The sequence below is a fragment of the Castor canadensis genome, chromosome 4, assembly GCF_047511655.1.
Source record: "Castor canadensis chromosome 4, mCasCan1.hap1v2, whole genome shotgun sequence".
NCBI lineage: Eukaryota > Metazoa > Chordata > Mammalia > Rodentia > Castoridae > Castor > Castor canadensis.
In genome coordinates this window covers 185,237,841-185,260,466 of record NC_133389.1, presented here as the reverse complement: position 1 = coordinate 185,260,466, position 22,626 = coordinate 185,237,841, and the positions used below count along the sequence as shown (strand labels likewise).

Genomic DNA, 22,626 nt, shown 5'->3' with positions numbered 1-22,626 from the left:
ACACAATTACCTTCTCACAAATGTGTGGAATGCATTTTGGATCTCTCTCTCTCTCTCTCTCTCTCTCTCTCTCTCTCTCTCTCTCTGTCTCTCTCTCACATTCATTCAGCAGTACTGGAGTTAGAACTCGGGGCTTCACGCTTCCTAGGCAGCACTTTACTACTTGAATCATTCTGTCAGCTCTTTTTGCATTGGTTATTTTGAGATAGGATCTCCCTTTAAGTTTGCGCCAGCCAGAACTGTGAGTGCTTCCTCATGTAGCTGGATGATAGGTGCCTACCACCGTGCCCAGTCGTTCATGGAGATGGGCTCTCACAGCTTTTTGCCTGGGCTAGCCTCAAACCTCTATCCATTTGGATCTGCCAAGTAGCTAGGATTACAGGCTTGAGCCACTACACTTGGCTGTTCTTCATCTTTTGACAAATACAATGAAAAGTACATTTTCTTTTTTTTCTGGGCAGTATTTACTGACTTTTGAATGCAAGAGTCTTGTGCTTGCTAGGTAAGTGCTCTACCACTTGAGCCACAACGCAGGTCTTTTATTATTTTATTTTTTAGATAGGGTCTCGTATTGTTCCCAGTAACTGGCCTGACTGCACTTCTCCTACCCATGCCTCCTACTTAGTTGGTATTACAGATGCACTCTAGTACTCCCAGCTTCTTAGTTGAAATGAAGTATCTCTAACTTTTTGCTTGAACTGGCTTTGAACCATGATAGTCCCTATTTTCTTTTTCTAAGTAAATGGAATTACAGGTGTGAGCCACAGTGTACAGCACAAAGTAGGTTTTCAATAGTTGGGTTCTGTGAATATTTAAACTCATCACATTTCAGAGAACTCTGAACACATTATACACTTGTACTTCCAGCTGCGGGTTGGATAAACAGAACGGCGCCCGCTATCTTGCAAACTCACTGACATACATGTACTCTGCAATCTCATTCTCCAACACTGGGCTACTCAGCCTTCTTCCTCAAGGTTTTACAAACACCAGGTCCTCAATGAGCCAGACAGCTTCTACACCTACTATGCTTCATGTGACATGATTAGTTCAGCACGTCATCCAGGTGTAAGACCCTCTCTTCATCTACTCTATTGAGTGTTTGACATTTAAATATTTTTTGTTTTTTTTTTTTTGCAATTCTGGGATTTGAACTTAGAGCTTCACACTTGCAAAGCAGGCATTATAGTGAGCCACACGTCTAGTCCATTTTTCTCTGGCTATTTTGGAGATGGGGACTAGAGAACTATTTGCCTGGTCTGGCCTCAAACTGTAATTCTCCCAATCTCAGTCTCCCAAGTAGCTAGGATTACAGGCATGAGCCACCAGTGTCCAGCTGACATTTAACTTTAAAAAAAATGCAAAATGGCAAAAATTAAATTTTCTATTAGAAGGAAGTACAAACAAATTCCACTGCTTCATCGTAGGTTATTATTTAACCTTAATTTTGCAGAAGTGCTTCTGACTATGGTACTACATTGTACCTGGTACCAGACTGGCCCCAGCACTGCAGCTTGAGCTTCCTTCCACTAACAGTCTCTTCTACACAGCATGAGAAAGGCATATACATGTGTATAAAAAAATCACTGTCCCTAGGAAAAAAACAAGGTAAAAAGGTGAACTCGAAACATGTATACATATATTAGGGCTGCACTTTTTCTTGTAATTTCCATAGGTGGAAAAGACAAAACTAGAACTTCAAGTCAAATATACCCAAATATGAATGTGAACTCCTTCTGCACCATCAAGGTGTCCTTTCAGTGAGATGTTTAGCAATGCCCTTTTCCTGCATGCAAAGGGGATTTTACTATTTGCCAAGTCCTGTCACAAGCCTGCAGAGGTCTAGTCTTGGGGACTTAAGAGAACAGGATGGACAGAAATTTCGGCTCCCTTGGAGCTTTGCAGACAAGTAGGAGAGATGACAAAATCCCCACCACTGTAGAGTGGTGACAGCCATGGGAAACAGAGCTGAAAAAGGACGAGGTACAGGAGACACCTCAGCAAAAGTACTGGCAAGGCTTCTTTTTAAAAATCTGTTGTATTATCCCAGTGCTACTTGTACCTTAAAAAAATCTTATTTTTAAGGATATGTGTCATCTTTCACTTGGAATAACTTCTGAGTAACATCCATAATCTTTTCACTATCTCAGAACATGACAGTAATATTGGGCTGAAGCTGAGAACACCCTGCTTTGGGGTCCCACTTTTACTAGAAACTCCATCCTGGCTAGGAGTTTCTCAAATAGGTACCACCAAATAGGAGAAACTGATACACATGCACAGAAAAGACACACAAGAAAAGATCCCGTCAGTATAAACCTACCCCCATCCAAAACAATGCTAATACGAGACACAATGGAAGGGCTGGATGTGATACTACATGCTTGTAATCCCAGCTGCTTAGGAGGTGGAGAGAAGATGATAATGGTTCCAGGCCAGCCTGGGAAAGTAGTAAGATCCCATCTCAACAAACAAGCCACATGTGTAATTGCAGTGATGTGGGTATGTAGGATAAGTCTGAGGCCAACCCAAGGCAAGAAACTTACCTAAAAAAAGGTAAGACCCTACCTAAAAAAAATAAGCAAAAAGGGCTATGGGCATGGGTCAAGTGGTAGAGTGCCTGCATAGGCAAGGCCCTGAGTCCAAACCTCAGCACTGCCAAAAGACAAAAACCACCACCAAAAAAACCAAAACACATACAATGGAGTCAAGCACTCTCATTTTTGTCTACAGAATAACAAGAAACTTTTTTTTAAAAAAGTGTCAGAATTAAGGTAGTTGTCCTTTAAAATGGCTTGTATCCTAATCAGAAAGGAACTGGGCACAGGATGGAATGATGACATAAAAATACATGTAGAATTAAAAATTAAATTAAGCTTTTTTTTATGCCATTCTGAAATATTACCAAACAGTCATCTAAGTTTTAGATTTAATCTAAACTTTAAAGTGTTTAAAAACAGGCTTTCAGAGCAACTCTTTACATCAATTTTTCAACTTTTAACATGAGAATGAAACTATATCTCAAACAACACAATGGTCTCTTGCTGAAGCCCAAGTGGCATTATTCTGGTGCTCAGCTTTTCTGCCCGTTCAGATGACCCAGTCATGAACTGGGCCAAGTGATGCTCATGTGGCCCATCCCAGGGAAAACTCCTAATATGCAACCTTACAAAACAGTAACCTGCAATTATGCTAGCATATTTCTGCTTTATGGCCAATTTTCCTTTTCTTAGCTTAGTTCTCAAGTGTTTGCTCTATAACCTTTTTGTGAATTTGATCACACTAACAGCCTAATTTTCCATCAGGTAGTACTCGGCAATAAGCCTTATATTTTGAATCTTATTTTTCTTAAAAATTATGCCACCATCCCACATAAATTTGGGTAGAACTTGATACAATCTTCAGCCCCATGGTCACCACGTGTTCTCACGTACATCCTGTGCCTGGCTGCCTGCCTCCATGTCTTTTCACAGTTCTTGGTGTACCAACTACTGCACAAACGTGTAGCCTATCGTGTGCAGTGGATCGGTCAACTTGTGAGCTTGTCTGCTGCTTTCAAAGTCTGCCACAACTTAAAAAACTATGCCTTTCCTCTTCAACAGTTTCTTGATTCCAGTCAGGTGCTTTGGGTTTTTTCTGACAAATCATTTCTCTTGTGCTTCATGGTATGATTTTAAAGTTAAGGGTACTTGTGGTTAGCCTTCTTTTAAACCAACCTTACTGAGGCATAACTTACATTCTAAAACACACCTGTTTATATTTATACTGTATCTGACTGAAGTGTATGCTCAGATTAACTAAACTCTACATAGCACATGAGACATTTCCATAGCCCTCTGCATGACTTAGCCAACTCAGTCTTCTCCGGCCCCTACCGCAGGCACACATCAATCTGCTGTCACCATGGATTGGCTTTTGATTATTCCAGAACTTCACATAAACAGAATCATAGAGCATGACCTCTTTGTGGCTGGTTGCTCTTGCTCAGCACAGCTGAGATTAACCCACACTACTGTATCTGTCAGTAGAATTGTTTCTTTGCATTGCTGAGCAATATAACAATGAATATAAGACCATTTATGTGTTAACCACTCTGCTGCTGTACCATTTCCAGTTTGGGGCTATTTTGAGTAAAGTGGCTGTCGAAGTTCACATACAAGTCTCTGGGAAGAGCAGGAATTCTGGGTGTGAGTTAAGGAAGTACCGACTCGTTTCCAAAACAGTTATAGCACTTTTCATACTTTCAGCAGTCAGGAGAGTACCAATTATTCCACATCCTTCAAATACTACAACTGTCAGCCTTTAAAAATTCCAGCCCTTCCAATGGGTGAGCAGTATCTCACCATGGTTTCCAAGTGTGTTTTTTGCCCACTTGTCTATCCTTCTTACTGAAACGTCTGTTCAAATCTTTTGCCCCATTTTGTAACTGGTCATTTGTCTTACTGACTAAGGAACAGTTTTTCGTATGTTGTGAGTAAATCCTTTGTCAGATATGGCATCACCAAAATGTTCTTGGTTCATAGCTCAACTTTCTTTTCATTAAAATAAACTGCTGTTGTGTTTGGCAGTACTGGGGTTTGCTACACAGACGCTGTACCACAAAGTAAATTTTTAATGAAGCATAATTTTTTTTTCTTTTGGGCTTACTGTTCTTTAGTGTATGAAGAAATGTGCATACCTCAAACTCATAAAATTGTCTACTTTGTCTCAAAACTTTCACACTATTACATTTAGGCATATGATCCATTCAAGTTAATTTTGATGAATAGTGTGAAGTAGGAGTTGAAGTTTATTTTTCCCTATATGATCACTGAGATGATATTTATAAAAAGACTAACTTTGTGTCATTACATTACCTTGGCATCTATGTCAAAACAACTGACCTTATGTACGTAGGTCTACTTCTGGGCAGCTGCTTGGTTCAGATGCTCTCTATGCTGGCCCTTACCATATTCTCTTGATTTCTGCTGGTTAATTCTTTGAAATCTGGCAGCGCAAGTTCTTCAACTGTGTTCTTCTTCTAAACTGGGAATTTCAGGAGTCCTTTATCTTTTTGGGAAATCTGCCCTACTGCTTCAGATTCCAATCACTTCAACTCTGTGACACTGTTGTGTCACACGTCATGGATGGATAAAGGGGAGAAAGCTGGACTAACTTGACATTCCTTATAATTTGCTTTCCCGAAGGATCAAACTCCTGGCACTGTTTACTATCCAATGTCTTAAAAAGAGCTCCTTCATATATTTTAGTCAGTCTTCTAGTTATTCATGGTGGTAGGGTTAGTCTCTATTTCAGGGGTTGGCAAACTATGGGTCACAGTTCAATCCCAGCTTGCTCCTTATTCTTATAAATTTTACCAGAACACAGCTGTACCTCTTTGTTCATGTACTATGTATGGTTGCTTTCCACTACTAAGGGTACAGTTGAGTAGCTGGGCCCAAATCTATATAGCCCACAAAGCCTAAGATGATATAAACAGTAAATATCTGACACTCTATATATTACTATCATGACACAGTGCTCCTAAAACACTGCAGACATTTCTTTTTTTATGGGCAAATTTTCAAATTTTTACTAGAATTTGAACTCAGGGTCTCACACTTGCTACACAGGGACTCTCCCACTTGAGCCACTGCACTGGCACTTTTTTTTTTTTTTAATTGTTGGGTATTTTTGAGAGAGGATTTTGCATTTGCCTGGGCTGGCCTCAAACCTTAATCACTGGCACCCAATCATGAGGACATTCTTTTCTTAAATAAGGATTCCACAATTTCATTCATTTCAGGTCTGTGAACTACTAACTCTACCCATTCATGACCATCATAAAACTTTTCCTATGCCAACCTCATATTTTTTTGAGAGTTGTGCAGTTACCAAGAATGAAATACAATATGCTGTAATTAACAGAACTAATGGTTCATTATTAAGCTTCTTGTGGAAGGCCGAAACACTATATATATACATATATATACATACATACACACATATCTGACACGACAACAAAAATTCCAAGTAATCACTCATTTTCAATGGACTTCAATATTGGGCAAAATGTTATAGTAATGACTGTTATTTAACATATTCCCATCACTATAATTTTAGGAGTATTTTTTTTTAATTGAGTACAGTTTAAAATTAAACACAATTCCAAAGAAATGAGTACATTTTTTATCTGTTAATATGTAACCATTACTGAAAAACAACCATAAAAATTATCTCCCAGGTTTTGGGGGGTGAACAATAGTATTAAGAGGATGGTTCTGGCTTGGAGTCTCTCAAGAGGTAGTAGTTAATGTCAGCTGGGATGGCAGGCATACATCAGAATCCTATGTGGGGTTGAGGACATTTCTGAGTGGGTCACTGACACAGCTATGGGTAGGCCTCAATTCTTTGCATTTATAAGACTGAGCAGCTGGCTTCCCCCAGAGTGAGTGACTCAAAGGCAAGATGGGCACCACAATATCTTTATCATGCAGTCCTAGAAGTCACACCATTTCTGCAGTATCTCACTGGCTATATTTAGACCCTATTCAGTGTTGGTGGAGGCTTGAAGGATTGTAAATACCAGGAGACAAGGATCACTGGAGGACATTGTGGAGGCTAGCTACCACAATGAATGAAACTTTTCATTACATATAAATATGGAAATGACAGAAAAATGGAATTTTATTCTTAACATTTTCTAAGGAATATGTATTTATTTCCAAATTTCCAAGTTCTAGGACAAGAAAGGCATTTTCCCTCTTCCATCATCGATCACACTACTCCGTTGTACAGGTTAGAAGGAAGGAGTATATTTAATAAACTTGAAGCTATAAATTAATTCCTTACCAACAACCATCAGTGTGAACTCAAAACCTTTTTTCACTGATTTTCGGTGAACTTGATTGGGAAGATTTGCAAATCCAACATAGCCAGGAGTTTCTGGATTTATAAACTGAGCTGGTTGTTGCTAAAATAAGATTTAAAAAAAAAAAAGGGAGTTAATAAGCACCTTTTGGTTGCTTTTAAGATTATAATCAGTCATACCTGTGACAAACATAAGTAATCAGTAGTTCTCACAAATTAAAAAAAAATACATAAATTAAAAACCCATACTTCTACCAGAAAAGACAATACTGACATAACATTAAAAAAAATGTGCAATTCCTTAGCTATACACAGACTTAAAAATCAACATTCTGTTACTCAATAGTCTGCTAAGCAATTTAACAATGCATAAAAGATACAAGTTTAATTTATCTAAGTGAAATTTCAATTCAACTCCCTTGAGATAAAGGGAATTACAGAAAAAAAAAAAATCAATCAAGTACCAACTTACAGTGTTTTCATTCAGCAAACCTAGCTAAGGACCCTCCAATCAGATACCAGGTGTGACCCATCTGTGATAAGCATCCAGGAAAAAGGTATCTCTCTTGCTATACTTCTAGCTATAAGGGTCAGAACTTCACCATGAGTAAGGCAGACAACCTAGGAGTGGGATGTTGAGAATCTAGCTTAAGGGGTCAAGAAAGAAAAACTGAGCATGAGCAGCTCACAGCTGACTGTACAGAGAAGCATCAATATTTCTTGACAGAAAGATGCTGGTAAGAGCGGAGGTAGATGGAGGTATGATGAATCAAGCGTACTATAACCTAGGTAGTGATGTAATTAAAATGAGAAACATTTTTCTTTATTTTATTGTATTTACATTTACTTATATGTGTATACATTGTTCGGGCCACCTCCCCTCCCCCCCAAAATGAGAAACTTCAAATGCATCCACTGACTTCTCATCTTAGAACTAATTTATCTCAGGGCTCTGAGCCAATTTACAAGGGCAGATTTAAGCCAATTTATCAAGACTAAGAACCCCATCAATTTCATTATATAAATTATTAGATTTTTTAAATTATTTGATTGGTCTGCTGAGAATGATCTAAAGAAGCTAAATGGATTGATATCAATGTATTCAGAAAAAAGAAATCTGAAAAAATAACAATAAATTAGGACATTTTTCTTTCTTTCTTCTTTTTTTTTTTGGGTGGTACTCGGGTTTGAGCTCAAGGCCTCAATGCTTGCTAGGCAAGTGCTCTGCCACTTAAACCACTTCCAGTCCTTTTTATTTCTGTTTATTTTCAGATAGGCTCTGGCAGTTTTGCCCAGACTGGTCTTGGACCCTGATCCCCCTACTTACGCCTCCCAACATAGTTGGATTATAGGCAGGTACTACCTTGCCCACTTTGTTCTTTTCAGATAGGGTCTCACTAATTTTTTTGCCCAGGCTGGCCTTCCAACTGTGATCCTCCTATTTCTGTCTCACGAGTAGCTAGGATAACGGATGTGACTACTCACACACACGGCCCTAAAACTCTTTGTCTTAATGTAGCAAATATATCAGAGAAATCCTGACTATAAACAGTCTGGAAACATAGATCTTACCTTAGACATCTTTCGTGATTTTTATCTGTAAAAAAAAAAAAAAGAAAAACAAATGTCTATATATGTATACACAGATATATTTAACAGCATGAACTCACCTTTAAAGAGATGCACATACATCAGCAGCTTACTTCACTTAGCTTCTCAATTGCCTCAAATACTTCCCCATAATGATGAAGCAATGTTAACTCATCACAAAAATAAATTATGATTTTTTTTAGGGTACTGGGAATTGAACTCAGGAACTCGCACTTGCTAAGTAGGCACTCTACCACTCGAGCCATATCCCCACCATGAAGATAAAATAAAATTAAAAATTAGAAGTCGATGATAGCAACTATATATACATTTCCACCATTTTCAGCTATATTTAAATGTTTTCCCCCAGTACTGATTACATGGTAGGCACTAGGGATGCCATGGGGAAAAGAAAAAGGTACAATTCTCCTCAACCTCTAGAATATATTAATTTCCCTCTACTTTCTGAAATCTTTTAAGGAGAAAGGGATGCATTACAGAGAGTGTTGTAGCCTAAACATGTGCACCACCCACTGGATAGCCCTAGAGACCTAGGAAGTAAATTTTGACATTGCGGGGGATGGTTACAGTGTGCAATGTGAATGATATTTACAAGAAAAGGGGAAAGACTGAAGGCACCTTCAGTTTTTGAGAAGTGTACAGCACCTGTATAGAGATAGCTGGAATTTTTATACCAATGTTAGGACCTTGAAGCTTTGGGAAACATGGAGGCTGTGGGCTAGCCTTTAGTAACAAGGTCAAGAGACAGGATTTTGGTCAAGAAGTTTGATTCCCTCTGGAGCTTAGAAACTTACTAGAAAGTTTTTTTCACTTTCTTGTCTCCCATTTTTCTAAACCTTAACATTCTTGAACATGGTACACCCAAGTTTCCCTTTTGAATGGAAAAGTTCCCAAGCACCCAGGAAGAAAGAAGTCCCCAGAGCTCAACGAAGAGGGCAATGGGATTTGTGAGCCTTTAACCCCATGGTGTTACAGCTCATGGAAGACAGAGGTTACAGTCCTGGGTCTCCTTTTTAGTGGCCCACTGTAAGCCTTACTCTTGGAAAAATCTAGGAAACCTACCTTGTTAACAATAAGAATTCATAAAGGAAGAAAGAGAGGATAGATGAAAAAAAAAATTTTTTTTTCTGAGACGACCAAAGACCACTACCAAACTATCTGGGCTTGTGCAGTAGAATGAATCAAGGTCTCTCAAACAGAAAGAACATCCTAAGAAAATTCTATTAATAGGCTAAAACTAAAAATATTTACCCCAGTAAACCCTAAGAGTTGGGGACAGGAGTGAAAACAGAGAAGTAAAACTTTCTAAAGGGAGAAGTAAGGGGTCATATAGAACACAAATAGTTTTGGCAGAAGTTATATATCCTGATTTCAAGTAATAAAAGAGCTAAGTGTCTGATTATAGAAGAAAAGGAAAAGTAACTGCTAAAGAAAAATTATAGTGGAACTTCCAAACTAAGAGGAAAAACATGTAACAAACAGCAAAAATAAGGAAAAGAAACAAAATCAGCAACATCCTAAATCAAGAATGAAATTCAGGAATGTCAGTCACCAGCATTAAAGTGAAGGCACCAAATTCCCTCCTTAAAATAGCAGACAGATTAGGTTAAACAAATATACCAGGCTAGCTATATGCCAAAACAAAGTATCAGGGCTGGTGGAGTGGCTCAAGTGGTGGAGTGCCTGCCTAAGCAAATCTGAGGCCCTGAGTTCAAACCCCAGTATCACCCAAAGAAAGACAAAACAAAGTATCAAAGCAAGGTTGAAAATGAAGGGAAGAGCTAAGAGACATCAAGCCAGTACAAACACAGCATTATTAGTATCAGCCAACTGGAATTCAAGATACAAAAGAGAATTAACAAAGCAGAGAGTGATAAATATGCAAGGAACAATTTATAAGGAAGATAGAACACTCAACCCTGTGTGAGTACTGCAAATACATGAAGCAAAGACAAATAAATACAAGGTTAACTTAAGAATGCAATTCCAATAGGGAAATTTGAATGGACATTTCTTAGACTTGGACATACTCAGTAAACATAATATGAGCAAGGACAAAAGGGATTAATACAACCAATATTTCTGACTTAACCAATATAGTGAACTTTGACTCAACAGAATAAAAGTTTAAAAAAAAAATCTTTAAAGGCTAGAATGTGGCTAAAGTGCTGGAGTAACACCCTAACAAGTATGAGGCCCTGAGTTCAAACCCCAGTACTACCAAATAAATAACAATCATGTATCTACCATTAAAAAGTCTAAACAAAATCAGAATTTTTTTTACAGTCAATATTCTGAAATCATGGTTGTTTTAAATTAAAAATGGAAAAGATGAAAAACTTAAATTATGAGAAAAAAGCAGATGGGTAAATAAATCCAAAACTGATGTGCTGAAACAAATTCCTCACAGGCCAATTGAGGAAATGAGAGCAAACCAAACAGAAGGTACAATCACAGACCCAGAAGCTGATATTGGCATGATGACCACAAATTTAAAATATAAAGAAATGGACACTACTCTAGACACTATAAATTACAGAAACAGAACCAAAAACTAGAAAACCTTATTAGAACCAATACCACAAAACAGCTGATTAAAACCTAGCAATGAAAAGGAAACAAAACTGACAGAATTAGAACACAGTTCCACGAACAGACAAAGAACAGTGGTATTTAGTTCTTCCAAACCACTACAGAGAAAGGAAAGTGCTCCAGTCCATTAAAGAACACAATTTTAGTAACAGAAGTTAAAGGAAAGAAGGAGGGAAGCCCTGCTTACTGCAGGGAAAAGAAGTCCAGGAAACACCAAAAATCAATCTCATTCCTAAGTATAAATGCAAAAATTCAAAATAAAAAAATATTTGCCAGCAACTAGAGTTCAGAAGTGTATCAAAAGTACCTGTGAGCCAGACTGGGGTAGTACATGCTTGTTAATCTGAAGCAGGAGGATCACAAGTTCTAGGCCAGCTTGGGCTATACAGTGAAATGCTGTCTCAAAAACAACAAACAACAACCCCCCCCCAAACTATTTATGAATACAAATATAAGACATTACAACAGATTAAAAGAGAAAACCATGCATAAAGATATGCTGATGAGGTAAATAATACAATTCAGCAACCAATCCTAATAAAAACACAAAGGAAGGACTGGGATGTAGCTCCATGGTAGAGTGCGTGAGGCCCTGGGTTGGATCCCCATCACCAAAAAAGACAAAACAAACACTAAGGAAACTTTTTTTATTTTTTGGTACTGCTGGAGTCTCCTTTCTAGCAAAGTGCTCTACCACTTGAGCCATACCCTCAACCTGTAGGAAACCTCTTAAATATATTTCTAGATTATTTCTGAAAACTCATGGTAAATGCTATTCTTTAAACATGGAATACTAAACTTACTTGAATTATAATCAATAATTAGGTAGGAATGTCCCTTACTAACTTTTAAAACACATGTGAAAAATTTCAAACACACACAAAAGCATGACAATAAAACGTCAACATACCACCCGCTATCCGCCTTGAAAATTAGCAAGTCAAGGCCAAACCAGTTTCCTTATCTCCATAGCCACTCCCCCAGGATGATTAGGAAGGAAAACCTGTAACATTTCATTTATTTCAGTATGCCTATCTAAGAATTAGACTCCTAAAAATGACAAGCCATAGTAGCCAGAAAAAAATTGGTAACAGTTCTTTAGTATAACCAAATACCCAGTCAGTGATCCTATTTCCTAATTGTCTCATATTTTTCACTTGAATCAGAATCCAATAAGATCTAGACACTGCAATTTCACTACACACTAGTGAGTTAGTGAATGCACTGAAACGAAATAAAAACCACAAAACAAAAACTTTTTGCTGATAGGATGAACTCAAATACTTTGGTTAAAAAGAAAAAAAAGTGTTTTGTTTTGTTTTGTTTTTCCTGGTGGTACTGTAGTTTGAACTCAGGGCTTTAACACTTGAGCCACTCCCACCTTCCCAAAAGAACTTTAAACCAGGCTCAGTAGCCAAGCCTATAAGGAGGATCACTTGAGCCAGGAGTTCCAGGCCAGCCTGGTCAACATAGTGAGAGTCCATCTCAAAAAAAACAACAAAAAAAAGAGAAGGTAATTTATTTAGTAAGGTGTCTAGACAAAAGAGAGCAATTAAGTCAAAAGTTTCTTTCTGAATTGTGTGTGTGGAGAGGGAATGTTAGAGATTAAGCCTGGGACACCATGCATGTTAGGCAGGTGCTCTACCATTGATCTACACCCTAGCCCTAAGTTTTCTGTATGGAAATGAGGAAAAATACCATCTATAACAAAGTTTTTTTAAAAAGATTCAAACATGTAGGAACAGATTTAGAAAGAATAAACAGGTCCTACATGAATCAAATTCATTTTTATTTTCCAAATTATTATAATTAGTCTAACAGCAACCCCTAATGGTGTGGCTTTTTTCTTAAAGGTTTGGGTAAAATAACCAAGTTTACGTGGAAGGATAAACGCCTGCAGGTAGAAGAATAGTCATCTGCCTTCACAGCTATCATGTGTATCTGATTTAACCAACGCAGTATGATGCAGGAGTATCACGGAGTACCTCTTCTGTACTTTCGCAGACCCTCAGCTTTACTGGCCACTCTGGCCATTATGAGGACCTGGGTCAGCTCTGACAAACTTCACCTGAGCAATCTTGCGGTGCTTCGCCTCCTGCTGCTCTGGTCCCCATTCCTTCCTCTGAAGACCAAATGACTCTACCATTACTGTTCATCAATGTGGAGGCTATCAGGCTACAAATCCTTAGAAGTCATTCAACTCTGCTTTAATTTTGCCAAGTTTCTCTTGCCACCTACTGTTTTCATGTTGTATTTTTCTCAAACATAATTTGGATCTACAATGGTTTTCTAACAATTTAAATTACTAACTAGTGCAAAATGAAAGTTGAAAGGGAATATGAACATCTGTAGCACCTGGTTTTCAGTAACAAAGCCTTGATCCAGCAACACAGACTGCCAAGCACTGAGATTAATTTAAACCTCAGGTGGAGGTTTGTTTGGTTCCCCAAACAAAATTTTAGTCAAAATTTTTATTCTTTCACACTGTACTCATTCCAGAAGTCAGAAGTTCTTTAAAACTCCTACATATCTGACCCAAAGAGCAATGCACCCACCCTAATTTAACATATGAGAAACCAATTTTCCTAAGAGAAAAGACAATAAATGGATAAAACCAGTTTTTTGAGGTGCTAGGGATTGAACCTGGGACCTTGCCCATGCCAGGGAAGCAGCTCTATCACTGAGCTACATGCCGGGTCCTTTTTTACACTGAGAAAGGGTTTCACACTAAATTGCCTAAGGGGGCCTTTAACTTGTGAATTTTTTGCCTCAGCCTCCTGAGTAGCCAGGACCACAGTTATGCACCATCATGCCTGGATGATGAAACTGTACTTTTGGCATTATAAACTTGTTCTACCAGTGGCATCCATATTAATGGAATATTCATAAATAGGAACTATAGATTACATATATTTCTATACATTGTTCCAAATTCACAATACTCCCTACAATGTAGGACCCTAAAGATTCCTAATCCCTTATCCAAAGTGCTTGGAATGTTTTGGCATTCAGGTCCTTTAGGTTTGAGAAAGGCCCATGTACAGTACACCACTTAAAACTCTCAATGGTGCCAGGGGAAACACCCACAATCTTTCTGTGGTAACAACTGGGATAAATACAAGCTGTACAAATGGCCTCACCTCAATTCTTTGGCCAGATGAGATCTGGAGTGCCCTTTCCTCCAGAAAACAACAATCCTTTTCCTGGGGCTGGTAGAGTAGCTCAAAGTGGTAGGGTCGGCCTAGCAAGCTTAAGGTCCTGAGTTCAAATCCCAGTACTAAAAAAAAAAAAAAAAACCCAAAATCTTTTTTTCCTTTTACAGTGGATTCTGTTTTGGAATTGGGAATAAAAAGGGACCTGAGTCACACTGATGAAAAATCTCATTTAAAAGCTCTTGTTCTTTACTCTGAGTTGTAGCACTGGTGAAAGACAACAAGGTGGGAAAACTGAAAAAAGTATCAGTACAACTTTTACAGCTAAGATGATCAATGCCAAAAATAGAGGTAACAGGATGCTTGGAGGAGCAAAGAATCCCTGAAGGGGAGCTACAGATAAAATCGGAAACATGAAATCGCTCCCATGACCCCAACCATCAGCTTATTTTTCCGGGGAGGGGGGGGGTGGGTGGGGGGTGGGCAGTATTGGGGTTTGAACTCTGGCCTCCTGCTTGCTGGCACCCCCCAGCCCCTTTGTGCTTCAGTTATTTGCTTTTAGTAGCCTGGTTTTGCCCTCTGTGCCCTGATCAGACAGCAACCTTCCTATCACCGCCTCCGGAACAGTTGGATTACAGACCTGAATCACCAAGCTGCTCTTGTTCTGACATCGGGTCTCACTCTTTGCCCAGGCTAGGCTTGAATGATGATCAAGTAGCTGGTATTGCAGTGTGAGCCACTACAACAGGTCTCTTAAGACTACTTTGGAATATTAAACATACCTGAGGTATTTTCATGATTTAGGCCACTCAAGAAATTCTTGAGCGCCCACTTCAAGTTGGCCACCGTGCTAGGCAATGGGTAAGGGTGACCATTACCATACAGATCAAGCCTGGAGAAAATCTCATTCAGTTAAGAGTACTGAACAACAATAGGGAGCAGGAACTTAGCACCAAACAGGGAGAAGGCAGCGAAGGTGGGCGGTACTGCGTTGTAGACAGAATGTAAGGTTTGGGCAAAGGCCAAGAGTACGAGAGACCACAGCAGTTAAGTAGTTCAGTGTGGTTGGGTCTTGCGTCCGTGTGGGGCCAGAAAATGTAAGGCCGGAAGATACTACGGCCAGGCGTGTGGGGCCTGGGGACTGCGTCAGAGTTGGACCTTGGTTGCTTCTCACCCGCCTTTCTCGGAGGTCCTCCCACTGTGAACCCTAAGGCTGCTTTCTGTCTCCTTCACTGGTGCAGTCCTTTGTCTAGCGTTGCCACTTCCCCACGGAAAGCCACACCACACAGAGCCTGTTCCTTCTCCCCCCGATTATCCGCAGCGTCCAGCAGACAGGCCCGGGTAGGTTCGGGGACCGGAGAGCCTCATGAACGTCGCAGAGTGTCTGGCACGTCCAACACATCTCCAGAACGAAATGGCACCGTTAAGTGACAAGATGGCCACACAAGCAGAAGTGCTCAACTGACCTGAACCTGCAGCTTCCCTTCCCACTCCCCCGCCTGCCTGCGTTCGACGCTCGACGGCCCAGTATTTGAACAATGCCCACTACTCCCACAGGGTCCACGAGGGTCACCACGCTCCGGCCACGCCCGTGCTTGGGGTTAGACAGTATCTGTCCCGCGCCCACGTCGGGACCCGAGGTGGAATCGTCCAGAGTGGGGCCGCCGGGCCCGCCACCCCAGTCCGGCCCGGGGCTGCCCGCGGAGCCCTGGCGCGGCCGCCCCTCCCCCACGCCTCCCCGCACGCCCACTCAAGAGGTGGTCGGCCAGAAACTGAGAATCGGGGCGAGAGAAGCGTCCCCGCGTTCCCCCGGGAGAGTCCGCTCAGTTACAACCCGCGCAGCGGCGGGCACCCACCGCGAGACACTCACCCGCCAACCCGCCGAGGGACAAACAGCAACCGACTGGGCCGGGACCAGCCCCGTCCCGCGGCGCGCGCAGGCCGATTGCGTCATCAACCCACCCCGCCCCTTGCCAACTCCTTCCTGGCCCTAGCGGGCCGGCTCCCACTGCGCAAGCGCAGACGCGTCCGCGTCGACCGCCTTTGAGCAGGCGCCGTGCCCCTCCCACGGCGGTTGGCCATATAGAGGCGGGGGGTGGGGGGAGATCAAGCGTAGCCTCTTCTCCTTTACCAAGATGGCGGCTTGTCCCTGTTTCGCCACAGTTCCTACCTTATGAGCTTGGTTTCCTCACGCTAGTAAGAGTGGAACAGGTAATGAGATTCTCCGCCTCGTGGGCAATCAGAGTGGGGAAGGGCATTTCTTTACAAAGAGCGAGGTGGCCACTGAGGGGAAGAGGCGGGCGGGGGCGGGCAGTTGGCGGCGTCAGTGCGGAGTGATTTCGGGGAGGGGGACCTTCGCCTCTGCCCTCTCCTCCAGGAAGATGGCAGCACCGAGCTGTGAGCGCCGAGCCGGGCTCGACTGGGGCTGGCGAGCCGCCGGCGGGCAGCTCTAGCCGCCGACGCATCCGTCTCGATGGCACGTCGCCGCCTCGGGATTGGCTGCTTGGGGGTCACGTGGGCTGCGGCCCGCGCCGACCATAGAGTCGCGCCCGCCCGGGGGGGTCGTGGCCTTCCTACGCTGGCCGGGCCCCGCGCCCCGCGCCCCGCGCCCCGCGCCCCGCGCCCCGCGCCCCGCGCCCCGCGCCCCGCGGGGGAGGGCGGAGCCGGCCAGCCCCCCTAGCTTCTCTTGCTGCGGGGCGCGAGGTGAGAGACCTGTGGCGTGCCCCGCGAGCCCCCTTCCCCGCGACCGAACGCGGCCTGCCCGAGACGTCCTTTTCTCGGTCCCGAGTGGCCCTCAGGCTGGGCGGCCGTCGGAAACTCCCGCCTCGGCTGCTCTGAAGGAGGCCTCCCTGGAGTTCCCCGACCGACCCCAAGGGGTGAAACGCACGGGGTGGGGACCCCCGAGCCTTTCTGACTTGCCTGTTGTGAGGGTGTTTTGTGGGTAGCCCCCTTTGAAAAGTGGCCAGGTGATTGGGTCTTCTGCCCTTCGGCGAAGGCCACAGGGTGACTCGGGGTGGTGCTTGCAGACGATGTAAACTAAAGGGGGCGTTTACGGTCACCCGAAGTATCTACAAGAAACGACAGTCGTGATTTCCACTTGCAGTCTGGAGCTTCGTTCTGTGCCCTCGGGCTCTAAGGCAGTGCGTGACACCGCGCCCTAGCTTGGTGTCTGCAGAGACTAGTGGCTGTCGTAACAGGTAGCTTTCCTTAAACCCTGTCTAGGTAGAGCAAGAATCCTAATGCTTAAGTTTATACTTTGACAGTTTTGCACACTCCCAGGTACCCCCAGCTAAACTCGGTAAGCGTGTGATACGCCGGCAGACTGGGAGGCAGTGCTCTTGAGAGCCGAAAAAGTGGTTGAGGATGACGGCCATGCCGGGGACTCACGGCTGAGATCCTAGCTGCTCAGGAGGATCGCGAGACCCTACCTTGGAAAAAAAAAAAAATCATCATGTTAAATCTACTCTCTGGATCCAAAACAACCATTAACCCGTTATGAGAGTTTTAGACCTGAAGAAAATGGAGCATTCCTCAAGTTTCAGGGGCAGCATTTGAAAGCCAGTTGACTAATTCACAATGAGGACCAAACTTTGTTGATAGTGTATTAGTTCTAGCATATTCCAAGCACTGTTTAAAGGCTTGCCTCATCTTAAGTTGGGTCTCACTAAAATCACTGGGGTAAAAGTGCAGTGAGTGTGAGGTTGCACCTCCAAGAGTTGGCCCTTCAGGACCCGTGGATCACACAGTCAGGACCGTCCCAGTCACAGTGCCCTCTAGTGGGCAGGCGGACTTCTCAGTGGTCTGGTGGGAGATACTCGTTTAATCTTTAAGTACTTTAACTTTGTTTTTGTGTTCTGATTGTCTGAGTTCAGCCTTATGGCCTCACTTCAGCACTTGAATTTTTAAAAATGACCTTGAAAATTCAGGCAGCAGCTACTGTTTGGGTGTTTTGGGGATAAAAAGTAAAGAAGATACAGATTTTTCCTCAAGCAGCTTGAGGGCTAGTCTAGAAGATTCACTTGTAAAAAGAAAACCTACAGTGTGACAAATGCAATAGTGGAAATATGTACATGGTATGCAGATGTGGTCCTTGGCCAGCTGTTGTGGTGCACACCTGTCAGTCCAGCTACTCCAGAGGATAAATCTGGAGGATTGAGGTTCAAGACGTTCTGGGTGAAAAAAATTAGCAAGACCCCAGCTCAGTAAATAAGCTGGACTTGGTGGTGCAGCCTGTGATCCTGGCTGTGGAGAAGACACAGATAGGATCAAGGTCTGAGGCACAGGACAAAAACTTGACCCTGTTCAAAAAATAACTGAAGCTAAAAAGGGCTGGTGATGTGGCTCAAGTGTGAGACCCTGAGTTCCAAACCTCATTACAAAAAAAAAAAAAATGTCCTAATGCTGGAGTTGAAAGGATGATTAAGTTTTTCTAGGTGGAGTTTTCAGAATGGATTGTTCTGCACAGAAAGACTAAGAAAGGGGAGCCCTGGCATTTAAGTCATTAGCACATACAGCAACAGTTTGAGAATTTGATATTCTGTTGATACCTTGAATGGCAGAGGGAAGGACTTCATGCCCTTCAGTCAGTCAGTCCCATCTAAGACACACTGACTTGGACAAGATTTCAGAAGGTTATGCTGTGACCTCTCAAAGACTTATGACCTTTCATGGGTCAGATAACATCTCCATTGGTTTCTCCCAACTGAAAATTATTTAATCAAAGAACTTGAGCAGAGTACATATTTTGCATGGCTCCTTGAATGTGCGTCCTTCCCATGTGGTCAAGTGGTCATAGGAGAGCTTTTCCTTCTTCAGTTAAGCAATAATCAAGCTCTGGAAGAAGCCTGTCACATAACTGATTTCTCAGTTGCTGGGTTAGGGTGGCACAAAATACAAGATACACGTACCAATCAAGTAGACAAGTAACCAGAAACTGGGAGCAGGTGGCTCCCGCCTGTATTCCTAGCTAGGATTAGTAATCTAAGATTGAGAGGATTGTGGTTCGAGGCCAGCCCTGGAAAAGAGCTCACAAGATCATCTCTAAAATAACCAGAGCAAAATGGACAGGAGATGTGGTTCAAATGATAGAGTACCTGCTTTGCAAGTGCAGAGCCCTGAGTACTACCAAAGAAAAAGAAAAAGAAAAGCAACCAGAGAACCCCCAAACAATATAGTGTCTGACTGCATTTTCCCTTAAATTGTGAACACATCCTAACATTCTACATTTGAAAACCAACTAAATAATGAAATTTTATGTGTATAACATTTAAACTGACCACATGTTATTTTGGGCTAAAGAAAGTTTCCGTCCTTTCTAATTTTGAGAGTCAGACATTTTAATGGTTAAATTCCTAGTAGACTGTTGATTTACCAGGCAGGTTGAAGTTCCTCGAATACCACTGAAGATGAGCCAGACACCTGTTCTGAGACATGTCTGGGCATATTGTCCTTGTGTTAGTCATTTTGTTGCTGCTTGCTATTAATTTCATAACAATACATTGACCATGCATACACTCCCTTATTACTTATTAGCACTCATAAGAATTTTAAAATTAAAGTTTCTTTTCAAGTCAAGATCATATATCCATGTAATGTAAGGGGTCAAATAATCCTAGGAAAGGAAAATGTACCAGTGCCCTTCCCCTATCACACTTCTGCTGCAGAGGCTCTGCTTTAACTCTTCATGCATCCCAACAATGAAGAGCATGTATGCTTGACTCACTTACTTAATATCTCCCACCCTTGTTGCACATATTGTCTCTTAAATTGACACTGAGAATAGATGTGAAGTTTCTAGCTTTTTTTTTTTTTTTTTAACCATTCTGCCTTTTCTATCCAGACACATTCATGGCCACCTGAAGTAGGTTGGTCCTTGATTTGATTAGTTTAGTGTTTGTTGTTTATGACTATATAGAGCCATTCACAACTAGGACAAATGTGGATTTACAAAATAGTACCATTTTATAATTTTTGTCTTCCCAAAGTTATTATAAATCTTGACTGTTTGCCTATTTAGTTTTCTAGGTGTTTGTCACCAAAATCCAACCCCACATTCTGCACCAATCGTTTAAATCTCCTTTTGAGAAATGCAGTCCTTTTTTATCTAATGAAATGCAGCAATCTTCTCATTTTCTTTGGGGGAAGCAGTACTGGGGTTTTAACTCTGGGCCTTGCACCCTTCGAGCCATACCCCCAGTCCCTTTTGCTTTAGTTTATTTTTCACATAAGGTCCTGCTTTTGTCTTGAGCCAGCCTCAGACCACTGTTCTGCCATAGTCCCTGAGTGGGAATTTGGACATCCTCTGCCTCCTGCATATCTGGAAGTACACCAGCTTATTTTTTGAGCCAGGACTCACTGACTTTTGCCTGGGGTGGCATTGAACTGTGATCTTCCCATTTCTGCCTCTCCTGCACTTGGCCCCGGTATTCTATTCATTTCATCTCGAATCCATCTCTTCCAATGCTTCCAACCTATTACAACCTTGACTCCCTTGAATCTTCCTGAATCTCAGCATTTTCTCTGTGTTGGGGCATCAGTTTTTCAGGAATCCATGTCCTCTTCTCTTTGGATTTTACTTTTTTTGTTTTGGTGGTACACATCCTCTGGAAATTTCTAGACAATAGGAGATAAAGTTTTGAAACTCTGTGTCTGCAAGAGCTTTATTCTGCCACAGTCCCTGAGTGGACTATCATCATTTTCCTCTTCCATAGTTTCTGAAGTCTTAGGCTGTCGTGAGTCTTAAGCTTTCATATTTAACTGTTGCCCTTGGTGAAGCTTAAAACACTTTCCTCTGTGAGCTTCAGAATGCCAAGAACGAGATCTCTTTGGGGACTGTTTTCATCCAATGACTTCCATATTTTTTGGGCCTCTTCATTTGGAAACTCATGTACTTCAGTGCTTTTTCTCTCTTTCTAGAATTCTACTGTTGGACCTTCTGGATTAGCACTCTTAATTTCCTTAGGTTTTTCTATTTTCTACTCCCTCTCAGTTGTTTATAGGGTACAAAGTAATATTATTTATAAGTACAATGTGACATAATAGAATCAAATGAATTAACATGCCATAAAGTCAAACATTTAATTTTTTGTGGTGAAAGCATTTGAAATTTACTCAAAGTGATATGTGGGTGGGGTAAATTGAGTTGCAAAATGATGTCCAAACTCTCATTCAAGGAGTAGGGCAAAATAAAGCCATTTCAGGCACACACACTTTCAAAACTTTGTTTCCCATTGTCTGGCAACTGCCAGAGGATGTGCTCCACCAAAACGAGAGAAAAAAATAAATGCCCAAGAGAGAAAGACCTGTGTCCTGATACATTATTATATGCTGTAGTCCCCATACACTGTACATTTTCTCTTGAAGAAGGAAGATTTATTCCTCCCACACAATGGCACTTTCTGTCCTGGGTTTTCTGCTTTCTCTCTGGAAGACAATCTCAATGTTTTCCGGCCCTTATGCTGAGGTTTTCTTGTTTCATTTCTAACAGCTTTCTCTTATTATTTGTATTCTTATTTTGTTTCATGGATATACTATCGTCTCGTGTGTCTCTAGATGTGTTCTGTTAGATTTTCTTTGCCCTTAAATCACTGTTTGCTTCAGGCTGCTTTATGTTTGTTTTGGATTTTTGACTGTCATTTCAGAGCATTTTTTGGGCCACCCAGTTGTGCTTTTGTGCCTGCTTGTAGATCAGAGGGCCTCTGAGTCTGCTGGCCTATGCAGCACTCAACTGCATAGGCACCTGGCTGAACTGTGTCTGTATAGCACCTCATCAGCTTCTGTGGGTCTCTGCAGATTCCCCAGAAAAGTGTCTTCTAGCCCTTTTCCTGGATGCCTGTGTCAGGGGTCACATGAAGGAAAAAGCCTGGGATCTCAGCACTAACCAAGGACGCTCTTACTGCCCCTTTTAAGAATAGCTCCCCACCCTTTACTGTGACTGATGTTCCCAGTTCAAAGATTCTATTTCCCTTTCCAGAGGATATAGTGACAGCCTCTGGTCAGGGCAGGAGAGGTGCCCAGCTGTACAAAGTTCACTGTGAATGTAAAGGTCCATCCTGCTTCTTAGGGGTTTTTTGTTGTTTTTCAGTATGGGGGCTTGAACTCGGGGCCTACACCTTGAGCCACTCCACCAGCCCTTTTTGGTGTAATGGGTTTTTTCAAGATAGGGTCTCATGCACTATTTGCCGGGGCTGATTTCGAACTTCAGTCCTCTTGATCTCTGCCTCCTGAGTAGTTAGGTGGCCACAGGCTCTTATGTTTTTTATTTTGTTTCTAACCCAAGTTGCCCCTACTTGCAGTCAGGTTATGTTGCCCTTCCCCAGACCTCTCAGTTCTGTTTTCAGTTTCTGACTGCTTGTATTTTAAGGGTCTTATCTTTACTCAGGTTTTTAAAAAAAAAATCCTTAACTATCTTTTTTTTTTTTTT

General features: G+C 41.9%; 2 protein-coding genes across 4 annotated transcripts in view; one reads left to right on the top strand and one right to left on the bottom strand.

Moving 5' to 3' along the window:
- Septin2 (septin 2) overlaps positions 1–16,515 on the bottom strand; it is a 33,714-nt gene extending 17,199 nt beyond the window's left edge. Inside the window, exons 1-3 of one of the 2 annotated variants that reach the window (XM_020157724.2) lie at positions 16,375–16,515; positions 8,422–8,446; positions 6,832–6,952 (exon numbers count right to left, since the gene is read on the bottom strand). In XM_020157724.2, the coding sequence (XP_020013313.1) occupies positions 6,832–6,952; positions 8,422–8,430 (130 nt within the window). In that variant the 5' untranslated portion in view covers positions 8,431–8,446; positions 16,375–16,515. Of the gene's footprint in view, positions 1–6,831; positions 6,953–8,421; positions 8,447–16,074; positions 16,207–16,374 lie in introns of those variants that run through there. The other variant, XM_020157723.2, reaches the window with a different exon arrangement.
- Hdlbp (high density lipoprotein binding protein) overlaps positions 16,265–22,626 on the top strand; it is a 64,511-nt gene continuing 58,149 nt past the window's right edge. Inside the window, exon 1 of one of the 2 annotated variants that reach the window (XM_074072265.1) lies at positions 16,265–16,415. The gene's annotated coding sequence lies outside the window, so the exon portion shown is untranslated. The remainder of the gene's footprint in view (positions 16,416–22,626) is intronic. The other variant, XM_074072266.1, reaches the window with a different exon arrangement.